General features: G+C 51.8%; 1 protein-coding gene across 2 annotated transcripts; it reads left to right on the forward strand.

Moving 5' to 3' along the window:
* On the forward strand, nucleotides 1-18,360 carry TMEM121 (transmembrane protein 121). 2 transcript variants are annotated; one of them, XM_042873787.1, is made up of 2 exons: nucleotides 1-74; nucleotides 15,906-18,360. In XM_042873787.1, the coding sequence occupies exon 2, from the start codon at nucleotides 16,425-16,427 to the stop codon at nucleotides 17,361-17,363; it is 939 nt and encodes a 312-aa protein (XP_042729721.1). In that variant the 5' UTR covers nucleotides 1-74; nucleotides 15,906-16,424; the 3' UTR covers nucleotides 17,364-18,360. The 2 variants fall into 2 exon arrangements, with proteins under 2 accessions (XP_042729721.1, XP_042729720.1); XM_042873786.1 differs by lacking the exon at nucleotides 1-74 and adding an exon at nucleotides 4,628-4,824.
* The last annotated feature ends 380 nt before the right edge of the window (nucleotides 18,361-18,740 follow it).

Below are 18,740 nucleotides of genomic sequence, written 5' to 3' on the forward strand. Positions count from 1 at the left end.
CGGGAGGAGCGGGGGCAGCAGCCCGCCCGCCCTGAGCCGCAGCCGGATTTGCGCGGACAGCAGGCTGCCCGCAGGTAAGGCACCGCAACGGGTGGCTCCGCGGTTCGGCGCGGCTCCGGGCATCCCCGCCGACACCGGGTGCTGCGACGATGGGTCTTCCCCCGTTGTCTCCCGCAGCCTTCCCCTCGCCTCCAGGCGTGGGCTCTGGATGAAGCAGGCTGAGTAGCAGGAGCAGGGAGGCAGAAGCCTCCGGTGCTTTTGGAGCAAACTTAGGTCCGCGGAGCTGCCTTCAGCCCAGGGCGCTGCGAGAGCACAGTGCCCCCGAGGGCATGTCCGGGGCTGCTCGGGGCGTTTCGCCCCACGAAGCGAATGTTTTCCGATAGGCCCCAGCCGGGGGATGTGGCATGCTCCATCCCTGCCCTCTCCGGAGAATTCGGACTCCTTCCAGCTCTTTTAGCAGTTGGAACAGGGAGGGATGCTGTCCTGGCTGGGAAGGATGCTCCGGGTCCCTGTGTTGGGAATCCTTTCCTGTATGGCCAAGAAAGCGAGGCTGGGAGAGCGGCACAGCCTTGGGTTCAGTGCTTCCCTGAGGGGCTGTTTGCTGCCACCTTCCTCTGCCCAAGCCAACCCCCTGGAGCAGGTGCTTGGGCTGTGCATCTCTGCTTCTCCCGGGTACATTCACTTGGGCTCTGCTGGATCCCCATGTGCAGTCCCCCCTGCTCCCTACTTGGCAGCAGGCTGTCACCCTCCATCAGGCAGCTGGGCTGTGCAGCTGAGCTGTGACTTTGTGTGGGAACAGAGCATGGGTCCACAGCTCTTCTGGAGCCGTGTGGAGGTTGTGATGAGCCTGGCACATCACCTGGGGATCCCATTGACTGCTGCTTGTCTGAAGGAGGTTGAGATCCAGCATCCTTATGATGGATGTACCATTGTCACACTTGCCATAGGGCACATGGCACCAGGGCTTGTATGTCCCGCAGTGGGTATGCCTCTTTAGCCGTGTGCAGTGTTATATGGGCAGAGAGGAGCCAGAACCCCTTCAGACCGTGGGAGAAGAGGGAGGAACATATTCAGGAGGAGCTAAAATTTCTATGTTCTCCATAGTGTCCATGAGGCTGTGTCTTATGTCCAGGCAGTGCAAAATCCTGGCAGCACCTTTGGCGTTATATGAGGAAGACTCTGAGATATCCTTGGGAGCTGTCAGATGCTCCTGAGCCCACCGTTGTGCCCACTGCCAGTGCCAGCCCCTCCATGTCTGCCTGAACCCCCTGTGCTGCACAGCTCAGCACTGTGTATGTGTGTGTGGGGGGGATGCTGTGCCCCCTTCCCCAAAGCCACCCCTGCAAGTGGCACATTCTCTGTCCTTTGGGTATTCGGTGGGTGTGGAGGGTGCCTGGTGTTATCTGCAGGAATTCAAGATGCTCATCGCTGCGTGCAAAATCCTCCCCCAGAAATTCTCTCCTGGCTGTTGCTGATGGAGAATGGAATAAGCGGGAATTGAGGTTTCTCTACAGGTTTTGCTGCAACCAATAGTAGAATGGGCTGAACGTATTTCCGTGCTTCCCAATGCAAAGTGTTTGCTGTCGGAATGAAGGCTGCCTGCTTGAGCCAGGTCTTGCAGAAAATCACCTCCGGCTGAGACAGCAGCAGGGCTAGGAGCCCAAGCCCTGTCCCGCTTACCTCTGTAGCTCTGAAGGCAGCACGTATGTAACAGTCTGTGCCTTCCTTTGGCTGCAGCACCTCCTATTTGATGGAGGAGCACAGAGGGGACCCAGGAAGACGCAGCCCTGGCAGAGATGGGGTGTCCCCAGGAGAGCAGCGTGCAGCCTGCACCCACCTGGGGGAGCACTGCTGCATCATTTCCCACGCAGACCCAGGGAGCGAATGTTTTCCTCTCGCTGTTTCTCTGCCTTAACAAGCTGACTGATTGCTGCCGACGTTTCGCTGTGTGCCACGCAAAGCGCAGCCCCTGTGCCTGTGGGCCACGGCGTCGCTGCTTTGCTCTTTGCCAACCCCCTGCAAGGCTGCACAGGGGCTGTGGATGGAACACGACACGACCGTGGGCTCGCTGAGCTCTGTGTTGGGAGTGGGGATTTCTGCAGAACTCCCGGGAGGAGCAGCTGGCAGCTGGGTAGCTCTGTGGCAGAAGTGTGTGTGTGTGTGTGTGTGTGTGTGTGAATTCCAGTCTAAACGGGAAAGGGAAAACATCCAGAGTTACGGAACTAATGCAAATGGAGTTGGCTTTCATCTCTCCCTGCAGCATCCCGGCGGAAGGCATTTGCATTTCCCACAGTTGGTTTTCCCTGCCTGTCTCGTGGAGCTGCAGGGCGCAGCCGAGCCATCCCACAGCACTGTGGCACTCCTGACAGGTGCGCTCCAGCACTTGGGGTGGGATGTCCGTGTCCAAGGAATGCAGTGGGCAGCATCGCCCCAGCCAGGTGTGCGTTTCCCCTTGGCCCCCTCCTAACAGTGGAAGCATGGAGTGGGGCTCAGTGTGCTCCAGCAGCAGCTGTTGGCAGTGCTGAAGGACTACAGCCCTGCAGGACTCACCCAGTGTTTATCACACAACTCAAGCATCAAAGGCAGCTCTTATAGGCTCACATCTTCATATCAAATAACTCTGCAAATTCCCATCCAACTTAATTAAAACATTTGCTGGGCTTGTTAACAGCACAAACCAAAGGCTGTCTTTCCTCAGGCACCAGCCATTTTTAAGGAATGGAGAATGCAGAGTTGGTGCATGCTTCTTTGTTAAGGAATCACCTCTGATAGAGCCTCCCCACACCACTGGGTCTGATTAATCTCAGGCTCTCCAAAAGGAAATAAATATGTTTTCTTCCTTTTTATTTTTTCTCCTGGTGAGGGCTCATAGAAGAAAGATGAAAAAGTGAGAAGTGCTTTGTATGGAAAGTTAGATGAGAGGGTGGGGGAGTGTCAAACCGGGGCCTATAATAGGAAACAAGTGCTAGTGAAAGCACCTTTCATCTCAAAGCACTCTGAGTGCTGTGCAGCACATGAATACACACAGGAACTGCAAAACAATTGACAACAAGCTGCATCAGGAGATGGAATCACCACTCCTCCTGGCAGCTGGGCCACCATGAGCACGTCCAGGTACCGGGGCTGCAGACCTGCAAGGCTTAGAGTTGTAGAGTTGCAGAAAGACTGGGTTGGAAGGGTCTGAGTCCCAACCCCTACTGTTGGCTGGCAGCCCCCCACCACATCTGAGTGCCCAGGGCCCTTCCAGCACCTCCAGGGATGGGGAACAGCCAGCTATCTGGTACTGAATGCCCCATGTGCCCAGCACACAGATGTGAAATGCAGGAACAGGGGGGTAGCAGAGCTCTTCCAATTGGTGGTTATAGCATTTGCTCACTGTGTGTCTAGACAAAGCTATAAAGGAGGGAGAGGGCTGTTACCTAGGAATAAAACTGCTGAAACCAGCCCTGGAGAGCTTGTCGCTGCATTTCCAGGGAACTGGGAGATTCCTGGTGATGGATGTGACAATGCTGAGGGCTGTAAGCTCACCACAGCTGGGCACTGAGTCAGGGGATGTGCTTACAATGTCCCCACTGCTTGTGGCACAGACTGAGCATTAACTGTGGTCTCTCGGCAGCCCTTGGCTGTTCCTGGGGCTGTCACTTGCTTACAGATCAGGGTTCAGTTCAACGACTCCAAAGCTGCAGCGGCACAACACAGCAGCACGGGGGCCACCGAGGTGCCATTTGTCATCACAATGCATAGAGCTGGAAGGGTTGTGCTGGCCCTGCTCCCACCTGCAGGCAGGGCTAGGGTCAGGGCAGCCTGTGCCACTGTGCTGGGGGATATTGAGAGCCAAACACTGTGCTTCTAGTCTCCGTGCTGTGCTTGAGCTGCAGGACTTCCACGCCTGGCAAATGGTGAGGGGAGAAGTGAGGCTGCAGGGATCTCATTTCTTAAGATGCAAATTCTCTCTGATCTTTGCTTCCACCACATGCAGCACAGTGGGGTCTTGGTCTGTGCTTAAGGCTCTGCAGCACTGTCATGATAGCAGAAAAAGGCATAAAGAAGAGGTGGGGCTCCTTGGCAAAGCACCTCAAAGGAAGCTAATGACATGCTGCTGGCCACAGCAAGAGCGCACCATGGCTCATCCCATGCTGGTGATGGGGTTCTGCCCAGCCTGTACGGGGATGGAGCATAATCACAGGGCTCCACAGGGCGCTGGGCTGATGGCTGGAGCCAAGTGCAAGCCACCAATCTGTATAAATGCAAGTGCAGTGTGGCTTGCGTGACTTAATGGCACGTGAGGAGCGTGCTGGTGGCCCTGTCATTGGTTTGCTATTGAAAGTCAGGGAGAATAACTGCACAGTTAGAAATAAAACCAGCGTTTGTCCACTTTGAGATATAGCAGAAAAATTATGAGGTGTGCAGGTGGTGCTTGACGGACAGACCAAAGGAAGAAAAAAAAGAAAAAGGAGCATAGAAAGGCAGTTAGCTGCCCTACTTGATTTTAAGAGCATGCCTGTTAGCACTTCCAAGTGCACTAATGAATGAGTCACAGCTGTTTTAAATAGCTGATTACCTGATTGCTATCAGTTGCTATAGGGCTTGATGCTCACTTTCAGCTTGCTTTGCTGTGGTGATTTCTTTGAATTCTCTCTGTGCATGGAACAGAACCCTCCAATGTCTAGGGCTGCCCTGTGCCAGCAACGTAAGTAGGGCTTCTCCTGCATGGCATGGGAATGTGCCTGGGCAATATGGGCCTCTGAAGCACTGAGGATATACTAAAAGCTGTTCTCATCTGATTCCATAAAGAATGCTATTGGGAATACAGCAACGTCTCCGGTATGTGAGTAAATATTGGCCTTGAATGAAGTTGCTGATAATGGGAGATAAGTTATCAACAGCTGCTTAACCTAATATTGCTTCTATGGAAGATAGCGCCGAGCTTTTGTAAGAGGTTAATAACGAGATGCAGAATCCATCACTGTATGAAATGCCCCTGACAGAGAGCAGTGCTTGTTCTCACCCAGGGCTTTGTTGGAGCCTAGGGAGCGTATCAAGGTGGGATGTGTTTGAGGGTCAGGCCTGGCCCTGGGCACTGGGATGGGTCGAGGTGGCTCCAAAGGCACTGTGCTGACTCTGAAGGTGGCCCCAGTGATCTCTTGGCTCCTGCAGGAGCTGGGCTGCCTGCCCACATTCCTGCCTGCCTGCAGTCCTGGCTGCCAGTCCTACCTCCATCCCACGGCCCCGCTGCCACTCGGTGAGTTGGCTGCAGATACTGGGGCAGCAGCTGCAGTCCTATCGATCCCTCTGGGGATGATGAGCCCAAATGAAGGCCCTCAGGAAATAAATATAGAATATAAAAATCTGGCTGCAAACAGAGGGTGGGACAGAGGCAGTTTGTAAAGGGCTTTGGTAGTGGCTCCTACAGCCCATTGCAGACTGTGCCTTGAATTCATGGGGAGAGAGCAGTGTTGCACTGAGCCTGCCTTCACGCACAGTGCTGGTATAGAGAACAAGCAGGAGGCTCCTAGAGCCTGTGGCAATTAGCAGGCAGCTCAGCCTGCCCTGCCCTGGGCCGGCATCCTGCTTTCCTGCGGGTTAATTTTTGCAGCAGCAGCAGATTTATGTGAGCTTTTCCACACCTCCCTCCAGCCCTTGCCCTTCATTAGCATTGTGAGCTTCAAGTGTAGACTGATAGCAACTTTATTATTAAAGATTGTGAGTTCCTGCATTATTGACGTGTGGACAGCTGGGTGCACTCTCTGGACTTGTGTACGCTAAAAGCACCCCTGCTGATCTGCTGGTGGTGTGGGAGCCCCCTCTTACACCAAGGCTAGGTGAATCCTCCATCCAAGCAGCTGATCCCTGCTGTGGGCCGCAGCACTTTGATTCTCCTTCAGAGCTGGATTTATGCTCCTGCTGCCTCTCCCTCTGTGAGCAAGATCCCATCTGCCTGCTCTTTCCCCCTTTCTGCGCTGTGAGGCTGCATGCCTGCTCTTGGGCTTGCAAGCCTGCTGCCACCATACTCAGTTATGCTAACAAAGATTTTTATTGCTACACCAGAGCCTTTTCCTGGGCAGCTTCCATGCAGTTCATTTATTTGCAGGCCCTCTGGCTCCTGGTTTGTTTTAAAGCTTTGTTTTAATCCCTTTACAAAATATCCAGCTCCCAGATGGGTCTTGCTGGAATTCTTCTGAATAGGGCACCCATGAGACATGCTGCACAGGGTGGTGAGTCCCCGTCCCCTATGCAAGGGGCTGTGGTGGTGACCCCCAAAGCCCCACGCTGACTGTGCCTCAAAGTCATGAGGAGAGAGCAGCATTACTCTGAGCTCATCTTTCTGCTCAGAGGTGGTGCAGGATTTGTAGTTGCAGAAGAGCTTGGCGAAGCAGTGAGGCAGCCTTTGGTATAGGCAAAATAAAGCTATTCAGGGAAAAGAAATAGCAAAGGGAAATGGAGCAGCCATCAAAGGAGAAAATGATGAAAGAAAGGGAAGAGCTGGCACTATTACTCTGGGCTCTGGACTCAAAAATCTGAGGTCAAACATGCATTGAGCTCTGGTGGCATAGGTGACATTATGGGGACTCATTGATGTTCATTACCTTCTAGACCAGGTTCAGATGTCAGCTCAACATCAAACTGGAGCTGATCTAAACTGCCTCAGTTTGAAAAATTGTGGGAAACTGAGGTTTTCAAGTGAATGAATGTGATTTTAAGTGGCACCTGCCTTCCTCAGTACTGTTAGATCATTCAAAATCAAAGATCAGAAAGGAGGTACTGGGCCTGCAAGCTAGACTTTATAGCCAGAAGCTGGAGAGCAATAATTGTTTGCTTGTGAGGAAGGGGGTTGCGTTGTTCCTTATGCCCTTAGAATTGCAGAATGCCTGAGGATGGAAGGGACCTTAAAGTTCACCCAACCCGTGGGCTGGTTGCCACCCACCAGATCAGGCTGTCCAGGGCTCCATCCAACCTGACCTTGGGGATGAGCTCTGGGGTATGCACTGCCTTGCTGGGAGTTACACTGGGATGGTGGAAGCACTGGGTGATAGTGGGGTTCTACTGGAAATCAGGTGAAGTGTTGGATGAAAGCTTTCAAATTGGCCAAGTGCAATCTGCCACCAGTGGCTTGTAGTGGTCTACTGCATCATGTCACTGTGCTTAATGCAAAGTGTCTGTGAGCCGTCGCTGGGTGGAATTCTCTGTCAACCAGCTGTCAGGCTTAATTGAGTTGTCCTGTAAAATGTCTTGCATATAAGTAAATGGAAAAGAGTAGAGCCCATAAAAGGGCCAGAGTGTGGCACATCCGTGATATTTATGGGCTTCTCCATGGTGCTCATCACCATGGCAGCTGTGAAGGTCGATGTGGAAAGCTGTGGGGAAACGCCATGCGTGGTTCAGTGAAAACATGTGGGGTGATGTGGGGCCACGGGGTCGTGGGGACAGGGACTGGCAGAGCCCCGTGATATTTTTCCTCCTCTGGGGCCATCTGTTTCTCTCCCGTCTTCTATTGGAGCTGAACTCTCTCTGAGGTTTGGAGATGCTCAGTGAGAGCTGCTCCTGGCTCTTACAACTCCATTCAAGAGCTCTTCTTGCACAGCAAATACATCGAGTCTCTTCTGCTCTGGGACTCACATGCTTATTAAGCTTTCTGCCGCGGAAAAAAGGTTGCGAGGCAATTCAGCTTGCTAGCTAGGTCATGAATCTGTGTATATGTTATGAATGGCAACCGTATTCATGTGCCCTGGGCTGTGCCCAATCATATCAGGCAGTAATACAAGTCAGGATGAAAATAAATCTTAATACCAACCACCCTACATGAAACGAGTGCTTATTTTACATAAAACCTAATTTTAGGATGTCAGGACTGTAGCCGATCCACTTTGTGTCTCCCTGGCTTAGCATAACTGCGTATGTATTTATATTTATATATATACAAAACTAGATATTTGAGTACACGCTCTTCTTATGATTTTTTTTTTGTCTCACTTGCCCTCTCAGCCAGCACTCTGCACGCCAGCAATCCTTCTCTTCCTTGCATGGGTATCGTCATGCCCTACAATATTAACACATTAATATTAATAGTACCATTATAATTGAGGCTATTTCCTTGGGCAGCAGCTGCTGGTGGATGCCAAAGAGTGGCCCTAAGGTGGGCTGCCAGCGGAGCTGAGGTCAGCACAGGGGTGCTGGACAGGCACTGATCCACCTCGGTAGGGAGCAGAGCCTTGGGATGCACTGTGCCAGGGGTTCCAACGCTGCACACGTGCTCTTGTACCCACAGGGAGTGCTGGGGGAGAACCAGAGCTTTCTATGGAATGCCCCGAGGGATTCAGGATGTGCTCAGGTTTTTCAAGTGCTCTGGGAAAAGTAGCATAGAGCTAGTTGCTTCACTGAGGATTTTGGCTAGCACTGGAAGCTCGTGGGAAGTGTCTTGCACTCGTGGCTGCAGAACAAGGTTTTAACCATGAGCCAAGCCCATCTTCGAGGCTCAGAAGCCAGCAAGCAAAGCTCTGTTTTGGATTGCTGTGCAAAATATTGCCAACGTGGTGAAGCCACTCATGAACAACCAGTCTCGGAAGCCCCAAGTGCTTAGGTGAGCCACAAGCAGGTTCTGTTCAAGTTCTCTTGTTGTTTGTCTTCAGTGTAAAACATCAGAGTCTACTGTGGTTGCCTCTGTGCTCGTAGAGACCTGAAGAACAACGAGAGAGCCTGCAGTGATGAATCTGAATGCCTTATGAACATTACAACATTACATGTGAGCAAGGTTCTCCATCTTATGTTTCAAAATTATTGAGGTCCAACTCTACGCTGGATCATATGCTGGTGATCATTTTATGAGGGATTTTCATAACTTTGGGATGCAACAGGCAGTGGTTCATTACCTATTTTTACACTTAATTGCTTTTATAATCCCTGTTAATGATAATAAAGCACTGCCATGAGGAGGCCAAGCACTGTGTCCTCACTGCCTTGTGCTGCTGCAGTGCAGCTCCTGGCAGTGCTCCCTGCTCACTTCTCTGGTTCTTGCAGATGTTGGCTTGTGGTGCTTCCTTCACCTTCCCACGAAGGCCATCTTTGGTGGCCTCCTGCAACTCTCAATTGAAGGAACTTGCATAGTTCATTCATTATTTATTAACTCTCTGTGGATGTGTTAAGATGCATTGCTGGACTTGTGATGCTGATGAGCTCATGAGCAGTGATTGATGGCTGTAAGTAATCTGTGACCTGTTGGGCCCACAACAATTGATTAATTACTCTTTAAAGCATCCAGAAACAGTTTGCAAACCTTTTATAAACTATTTATAAGTGGACAGGGACTGCTTTATCCATCACTATCTGTGAATTTACAGTGGAGGGGGATTGGGAAGAGGCTGGATCTGTCCTGGTTGATGGTGGAGAATTTCCCTTATTTTGCAATTTAGCTAAGCAGGGCTGGTGAGCATCCAGCTCAGGTTTTTAATACACTCTTGGGCTAAACATAGAGCAAAGGATGAGCAGGCTTGCTTGTTGCTGTGCTTCTAGTGGGATAAGATTAAATTACCCACCCCATTTTCCTTCTATATGTATGCAGGGGGTGTGGAGCCAGAGGTAGCAGCTGCCAGCATAGTGCAGTGGGCTGCTGGGTGCTTGTGGGCAGCGTGCCGGTCCCTGCTCGATGGGATGTCAGCATCCATCATCACTTCTAGCAGTCCATCTATTATCTCACCTGCTGCTGATGCTGTCTAACAGGAGCCAGGATGCGTGAATTCTGTGGAATGGTGTGGGACAGATGTGCATATGGTTCTTGTAAGAGGCTCTGTCCCTCCTTCCTCTTTCTGCCTCCTCCTGAGAATGCTCAGTGCAGGGCTGCAGGCTAAGCCATGTATGCATGGGATGGATGAGCCCATGTTCCGTGGGAAAGGGGATCAAAGCACTGTGGACAAGCTGGTGGTGGCAGGTCCATGCAGCTGCATCTGGTCCCTCGTGGTGCACTGATTTACACAAGGGGGATATTTTTTTCTGTCAACCAAACTGTCTGGCAAGCTGTGCAGTGGAAAAGGACCTGGGGGTGCTGGCTGACATCTGACTGAATGTGAGCCAGCAGTGTGTCCAGGTGACTGACCAAGAAGGCCAGTGGCATCCTGGCTTATATCAGAAGTAGTGCAGCCTGCAGGAGTTGGTTGTCCCTCTGTACTCAGCTCTGGTGAGACTGCACCTTGGGTGCTGCGTTCAATCTTGGGATCTTCGCTACAAGAAAAATATTGAGGCCCTGGAGCATGTCCAGAGAAGGGCAACGAACTGTGCCAGGGCCTAGGGCAGTGTTTTTGGGGGGAGCAGACTGCAGCATAGGCTGCATGCACCCGGTGTCCTCCTTGTCATTTTTATTCTTCCTGAGAAGCCTGAGCACTGTGCTGTTTTGAAGTCAATCTAAGGTTTAGCAGCAGAGGGGTGGAAGGAGGAGAAGGGCAAAACAGCCCCCAGGAGAAAGGACAGCTTTTTCAGGCTGAACAAAGCATTTCAGATTGGCTCCGAGCCATTCTTCACAGTTCTTTATTTTGCTCAAAAACCCCACTGCAGATAATTATATGGTGGGCAAAGAGAAATAATTTGTATTGGATTTCCAGCCAAACTGCTGGACTGAAACGAACTTATCTCTCGGAGATGAGGGATGATGCTGCCCTGCCCTGGAGGTGCCCCACATCCCACCCCCCCTCCTGGATTCCAATTCCTGCAGCTCCAGGGCTTGAAGCTGTGGTGTTTGGCAGCTGCAGGACAGGGCTGGGCTGGCAATGACTTGTGTGATGAGTGAATGGCAGTGCCTTCAGGGGGTTATGGTCAGCAGCAAGAGCTTCCCACACACACTATGATATAAAATGCAAAAAAGATGCTCAAAAGAGATGAGGTCCGAGGTTGGCAACTTGAGTTGGGTTTCCCTTTCTAAAAACAGTTCCCAAATTGGCCGTGTTGGATCTGTCTTCGTCTCTCATCCTCTGAGCATCCCCTATGCCTCCCATATCACAGTGGGGCGTTAGTAGTTCCCCATCCCTAAATAACATCTTTCAGCAGCCTGTTAAGCTTTGAAACAGATTAGCATTGCCTTACAGCTGTGTGCACAACAATTTTGCACAGAAATAGCATTGCCTTTCCAAGGGGACGCGTCCCATCGGGCCCCTGAGGGTGATCCCAGAGGCTGGGAACACTGTGCTGAGATCGCAGCACCGGGGGAATGGGCTTTACATCCTCAGAGATGCGTGGATACCCAGAGCTGTTTCTGAGGCTGGAAGCCAGGTTTGGAATGTTAATGACAGAGCCTTTCATTTGGGGAGCAACCGCTGTCAATGACCCATTTTTCTTTGTATAATGATCATCATTACTAGGAGGAAAATGAGCACTGAGGACGGGGACAAACGCGGGCACCGAGGAGAAGGGATGGCAAAGCGCTACGCAGGGAAATAAACCTTTTGTCCTCGAGAGCGCTGGAAAGATGTCTTTAAACATGCATGTAAATTTGTAACAAATCAGGCACCGCGGCCTGAGACAGAGAGCAGGAGCGAGGAGCCGTAAATATTTCATCTCCTTGGCAGTGAGCTCCAGCACAGCAAATTGCCGTATCCCCCAGGGTGCGGGCGCTGCTTGCAGCTGGGCGGGCAGCCCCTTCCACTGCTTGTCCTCAGTAGAGCTTTCCCTTGACAACAATGCATTTTCAGTTCTTTTTTTTTTTTTTTTTAAGGCTATGTATATGTATTTTTCTTTTTTTTTTCTTTTTTTTTTTTTTTCATGGGGGAAGAATTTTATTACCAAAGAAAGCCTGAAAAAGCAACGGTTTATGGAAATGAATGGCTGAATCCAAACACCTCTGCCAGAGAGGGAGCTTTGGGAACATGAATCCCCACTGTGTTGAATGTGACCCAGCATGGCGATCCCAAAGTGTGCTTGGAGAGCTGGGCCTGGAGATGGCTGCTACACAGTCTCAGAAATCCTTTGCCTTTAGGACAGGAGTCATAGCCCAGCTTATTGAACCTGGTCTCCAGATGGAGTACAGGGCTCCTTGCTCTGCCCAGAGCTCAGCCTGGGAGCCGTCAGCTGCTTCTGACCACGCTGTTCAAGCATCTCAATAATTCCATTAGGCATGACCCAGGGAAAACCTGTAAGTGTGCAATGGATGGGGAAGGTGAATGCTGATCCCAAGTAATTGGTCTCTCCTGGAGCTACCTGCAGAGCCTTGTGGCTGGGCTCATATGCCAAGGATATAGCCGGTCAGCTCTGAGTGATAGAAGTCTGCTCTCTGGGTGCTGGGATTGAATTAGACACCAGCAAGATGGATGTTATTGGATTTATTAGATGGTGAGTAGGAGGAAGGCTGAAAACAGAGGAAGAGAAATGTCTCCCTGCTGACCTTGGGGCTGGCGTTATGTTTCTTGCTGTGCATCGAGGTGGGTGCAGTGTTTATCTCCCAGGCGGTGTTGGAGCTGTGGATGCCAGTGTTGCCTCATGGGGTGCTCTGTGTCACTACCCACCCCATGAGTGACTCAGCTCTGGTTTGGGACTGCCACATTCATCACTGTCTGCAGGAAGACGTGCCATGGGAGCTGTGTTGCTGAGCCTGATGGCGAGGAGCTGCTGCCATCGATAATTAACACTGGGCTCCTATTGCCAAAATTAATTCACGGAGTGTGCAGCGAGGCACAGTTCTCTTGACTGTGCAAGTCATCTGGCATGGTGGATGTTCAGGTTGGATTTTAGATAAACCTCTTTCCAGAAGGAGTCATTGGGCACTGATGCAGGCTGCCCAGGGCGGTGGTGGGGTCACCATCCCTTGGGGCTGTTCAGGAATAGCAGAGATGTGGCACTGCGGGATGTGGTTTAATGGCACAATGGGGGTGGACTGGTGGTTGGACTTGGTATTCTTTGAGGTCTCTGAATCTTCATGACTCTGTGATTCTCCTGTTCTGCAGCCGCCTCGTGTTAATTGGGAGCATAACCATTGCTCTCAATTAGAGGGCAGGCTGTCGGCAGCAGGCTGCCTGCCCAGTGCTCTGCATCTCACTCCTTGCAGCCCTGTGCAGAGGGATGGGGGGGGGGGACACAGCTGTGTGCCTCCAACCAACACTGCCTAGGCAGAGGGGAAAGCAGCTCTACAAAAGCTCCTCACTGGTATCTTCATTTTCTTTCCCCTAATAACAATAATATGAGGTTATCTGAGGACCTGGCAGTGACTCGTGTATAAAAGAGCAGCCCTGAACTACTGAACTCAGCTGCAAGCTGTGTGTGTTTAAGATACCCCTGCTCTGCCTTGGGCTGGCACTCAGGTCTGTGCCTGCTGGTAGTGCTGGGCAGACTGAAGCACTGTGCAGATGGAGCACAGTGGCCAACTGGATTTGGGCTGTCTCACCAGGGAATTACCAGCTGAGTGTGGAGCTGTCTGCAGCTCCCACCCACATCTCCCAGGTGTGGGTCCCGTTTCTCTGATCATCACACAGCCTGTGTGTGGTGCTTTGCCTCTCCAGCCCAGGGCAGGGTGTTCTCATGGTAGCAGCAGCATGCGGTGGGTACTGAGGGGATTTGGGCACTATGAGGTCTGGGGTTTGGTGCTAATCAGAATGAGGTCTTACAAGTGCACCTGCCTTGGAAACACTGAGCAATTCTGCTACTGGAGCCACATGTTTTATTGGGAAATTGTTTTGATAGCGTTGGAGCAGAGCATTATAATTTTTACATTTTTATTCCAGTCCAAATGACTCATTTACTTTCTCTGAACACTGTATTTAAGCATCTGAAATGTCTGCAAGGTCTTTTTTCCCCTGTGTCTGTCTAACCTCACCCAGCTGGGTGCTGTGAGCAGACACAGCCCTGGGGGGGCACAAGCACTAGGGGCAGCAGCACAGCGTGGATTTGCCCACTGCTGTGGGCAGGGGCTGGTTCCTCTGCCAGCCTCACTGATCTGCTTCTTCTGGGAACAGTCTGCAGCTCTCTTCCCATTTTGCTGTGCCCACATGGCAGATTACATGTAATCATTAGCAAGAGGGCTATTTCCTCCTTCAGATACAATTAGTGGGCAGGGCCCGGAAAAATTCTTCTTCAATCTCATTTCCTGCACAGGATGCTCTTGAGATGCCTGGGAGGATGCAGATCCCTGGGGCTGCTGGCTGCACGGTGTCCCTGGACTGTGAGCATCCCATGGCAGTTACAGAGGGGGACCCCGGATGCGCCGATGGGGATGTGGTGGCACTTCAAGGGGTGAGCTCTGGGCAAAGAGAGGAGGAGCTGCAGGCAGGAGGGAGGCAGCAACAGCTCTTCAGGGCACCTCCAGATTTATATCCAGGAAAGCTGGAATAAATCAATGCAATTAAAGTGCAAATGAAGCTTTAAGCAATGCGGCATCCTAACTACCTGGGAAGCGCAATGGGTACGCTTTTGCCTCGCTCACTCCTTTTTTTTATTCAAAAAAAGGCTTCAAATCACTTCAATAATTTAAGCTAATTTTCAAGGTAGAGCTGGGTTCAGGAGGTGCCTGCATGCATCAGTGAGGATGCTGTGTGGCAGCAGCCTGACCCTGGGGGGGCTCTGTGCTGGGGGACGCCCAAGAACACAGGGCCTGCGTGGTGCCTCCCCACATTTATTTACAGGAATTCATTGGGAGGAAAGTATTGGGAATACTTGTCTAAACAAATATTTGCCTCCGATGTGCTCTTGTGGCTGTCTGACAAACTCATTTTCTTGTTTATCTAGCACGTTTCTCAAGCGGCTTCGGAATGTCATTTAAAAATTATGAAGTGGGACTTCCCAACTAATGACTGTTTAAAGTGATTGTTTAAGAACTACCTGTTTGTTGTAATAGTCCTCCGAGGGGACTTGTACTTCCCCCTCCTGGTAGGACAGTCATGCATCACTCAGTGTGGAGACCTCCCTGTTTTCATACAGGCAGGGCTGGATGGAGGTGGGGAGAACAGTGGCTCTTGTGCACAGCACTTGCAGCACCCGTGCTGGTGTGAGAACCACTGCCCTCCACTAACCACAATCCTTGGAAGGAATAAATGCTGAAAGGGGAGAGAAAAAAAACACCATTCCCTTTTGAAAGACCTAATTTATCTGGAATTATCCATCCTTGGCTGTAAATCCCCTGTAAAACTTGGCAGAAGTCTCAAAGCAGTTGCAGCAGTGACTATATATTTTTTTTTTACCTGAAAGCCAAAGGAGGAACAAACGGAATGAACAAGCGGTGCCTGCGAGGTGCCGTGCTGGTGAATGCAGGGCTGCTTGGGGTGCAGTGCCTGCCATGCTGGGAAGCTCTGTGCATGGGCACGCATCTTTCCCATTAGGTTCCTTGCCTTGGTCCTGAGCAGTTCCTACCTGAGACGTGAGTTTTGCACACCAGTTGTCCCAGCTGGGAAAGGCTCCACCAACATATGCAGCTTCTTCATGCACAGAAGGGCCAGGCTTTGATGTCTTGAGATTTCTTAGGCTTGGCTTTCTTAGGCTTCTTTCTTCGCTACCTCAAAGGTGGTTGTAGCAAGGTGGGGTTGCTCTCTTCTCCAAGATAATGGTGATAGGATGAGAAGTAATGGCTTCAAGTTGTGCCAAGGGAGGTTCAGGTTGGATGTTAGGAAAAATTTCTTCTCCGAAAGAGTGGTGATGGACTGGAATGGGCTGCCCAGGGAGGTGGTGGAGTCACCTTCCCTGGAGGTGTTCAGTAACCATGGAGATGTGGCACTGAGGGCCATAGTGGGTGTGGTTGGACTAGGTGATGTTGTAGGTCTTTTCCAACCCTTATTATATTATGAAAAAGCCACTTAGTGTTAAGGTATGTACGGGCCATGGTGTTGGGTGTATGCCCCTGGTAGGGTGCTTGGGTGGGTGCCTGACTCCCATTGGGGGACTGGGGGGCTTTTGTCCCATGGCACAGAAGGTCCCTAATGCCTGTTCTCTGCCATCTTTTCCAGAGAGACGGGATGGAGCGAGACTTGCACAGCTACAGGCAGCAGGAGCTTGTGGTGTTTGACACAGGCATGGCACAGCCCCATGAGGATCGGCGTGGAGGTGGCTCCATGTGAGTGCACAGGGACGCCCTCAGACCAGGACTGCCTCCTCTTCCTTCTCTACCGGCCCACTTCTCCCTGCTGCCTCATTTCCTACAACGCTTCCAAGGATCTGCGAGAGGCTTTGGGGCCAGGAGCCAGCAAGTGTATTGCCAAATGGGGCTGGAGAGTTTGGTGACAACGGGAACACAGAGCAGAGACACTATGTGAGCCGTGGCTGCTGGCAGAGGACGGTGCCTGGGGCTGCTTGGCTGGCCAGGGGCTCAGGACAGAGCCCTGAAGAGCGGGGCTGCCAGCTGACCTGCTGCTCCTCCACAGCCTGCTCATCGAGTGGGGACACAGCATCCTGCGGTGCCCACACTGATGTCTGCCCGCACCTTGCTGGCAGGCCTGCTCCCCTAGTGCCGCCGTGAGGCTCTCACCATGGTGCTGCCACCACCCGACAAGCGCCACGTCTGCCTGACCACCATCGTCATCATGACCAGCATGGCCTTCATGGACGCCTACCTGGTGGAGCAGAACCAGGGCCCTCGCAAGATCGGGGTCTGCATCATCGTGCTGGTGGGGGACATCTGCTTCCTCATCGTGCTGCGCTACGTTGCGGTGTGGGTGGGCGCGGAGGTGAAGACGGCCAAGCGGGGCTATGCCATGATCCTGTGGTTCCTGTACATCTTTGTGCTGGAGATCAAACTGTATTTCATCTTTCAGAACTACAAAGCGGACAAGAAGAACCTGGAGACAGTGGCCAGGAAGGCCCTGACGCTACTGCTCTCCATCTGCGTGCCGGGGCTCTACCTGGTGCTGGTGGCCTTGGACAGTATGGAGTACATACGGACCTTTCGGAAGAAAGAGGACTTGCGGGGACGCCTCTTCTGGGTGGCTCTCGACCTGCTGGACATCTTGGACATCCAGGCCAACCTGTGGGAGCCGCACAGGACCGGCCTGCCCATCTGGGCAGAGGGGCTCATGTTCTTCTACTGCTACATCCTGCTCCTGATCCTGCCTTGTGTGTCCCTCAGTGAGATCAGCATGCAAGGGGAGCACATCGCCCCACAGAAAATGATGCTCTACCCTGTCCTCAGCCTGGTCACCATTAATATTGTCACCATTTTCATCCGGGCCGTCAATATGGTCCTGTTCCAGGACAGCAGGGTTTCTACCATCTTTATTGGCAAGAACATCATCGCCATTGCCACCAAGGCGTGCACCTTCCTGGAGTACAAGAGGCAGGTGAAAGAGTTCCCCCAGAATGCCATCGCCCTGGAGCTCCAGCAGAACTCCCTGTCCCACAACCAGACCATCCACAGCACGCAGGGCATCCCTCATGAGCCATCACCCACCAGCGAGATCCTGGACACATGATGGGCGGTGGCTCAGGGCCTTGGTTCCGATACTCCGTGCTGAGTGGAGGAGAGGTGCTGCTTCTCTCTGGCTGCATAGGTTGAACGTGAGGGACAAATCCCAGCAGTGAGGGCTCTTCTAGGCACAAAACACCAACCACGTTGTAATTGAGCTATGGAGTGTCCCCTAGACGTCTTCATCTCAGGTATAACCCTAGGAGTCCTCCAGTCAAACCAAATGAACTTGTAAAGGACCCAAAAAAGCTAATCTTCTCTCTCCCTCCTGCCAGCCTCTCCCCTCCCAAGCAAGGGCCGTTGAGGTTGCAGTGTCCCTTCCTACTCCTGGAGCACCTCACCTTGACCCCAAGTCTGGAATGAAGATTTTGTTACCGAAGACCTTCTTATGGTGTGGGGACAGGGCCATGGGTGTTTGAGCTGGAGGAGGGTGGGGTGTCTGAACCAATCATTCCTGTGGCCGTAGATGTCTCATATCCCAATGATCACATTTACAGTTTGTTGTTTATAACATCTCCCTGGGTCCCACGGCAGGTGGCAGCGAGGACAGCCCCGTCCCAGCTCTGCCAGGAGCAATACGTGCCAAGCTGGAGCCAACCTCATGCTGGTGTTTTATGGATTTCATTCACTTGAAACGACTCAGCACAATATTTCTATTTTTGGAAGGGTCTCTCTGTTTCGCTCTTGCCCTTGGGCCCCTCCCATGCCAGCACATGTGGGCACCGAGGAGGATGGCAATGATGCGTTTCATTCTGGCATCAAGCGTTTGTAAAGAGGGCTGCTTTCCACAGCTACTATATTTTTAAAATAAAATATTTCAAATTAAAAAAAAAAGAAAGAAATGCTCGGGAAGGCAGTGGAGAACTGGGAGTGTCTCCAGACTGTCTGTTGGACCACAGGGACATTCCCAGGTCTCCTCTGCCCAAGTGGTGATGAGGGGCTCAGTCCCTGGGTATGGGGTGGGAAATGAGGGCCAGCGGGACAATAAAAGCCCATTGAGAATGATGGCTTCTTGTGGTCTCTTTTCTGCCACTTGGGGAAGGGCAGCTTGTATGTGGCCCAAATGTCTTGTGTCATTCTGTCCTGGTCCTCAAAAGCCAATGATCGTTTGCCCAGCTGCAGCGGTGTCCCAAGGGCTCAGGCAGCTCTTGGATCCTTTGGCTTGGGATGGGAGGAGAAGGGGATACAGGCAGTTAAACGGCATTGCAAACACAGAGAAGTAGATATTTTTTCTAAACCACCCATCTCATTTGGAGGAGGTTGGAATAAAATGCCTGCTGCTGTTTACATTTTCCTTCCACATTTCCTCCTGGCTGTGCTCCTTGAATTTGACCTAAATCCACAACTCATTTTAGCCTCCATCTTCTCAATCCATCATCATCTG

The sequence above is a fragment of the Lagopus leucura genome, unplaced genomic scaffold (genome assembly GCF_019238085.1).
Source record: "Lagopus leucura isolate 7727_CA_CO unplaced genomic scaffold, USGS_WTPT01 Super-Scaffold_100009, whole genome shotgun sequence".
NCBI classification, from domain to species: domain Eukaryota; kingdom Metazoa; phylum Chordata; class Aves; order Galliformes; family Phasianidae; genus Lagopus; species Lagopus leucura.

Coding starts and splice junctions, on each gene's coding strand:
- TMEM121 (XM_042873787.1), top strand. CDS start 16,425: ATGGTGCTGCCACCACCCGACAAGCGCCACGTCTGCCTGACCACCATC.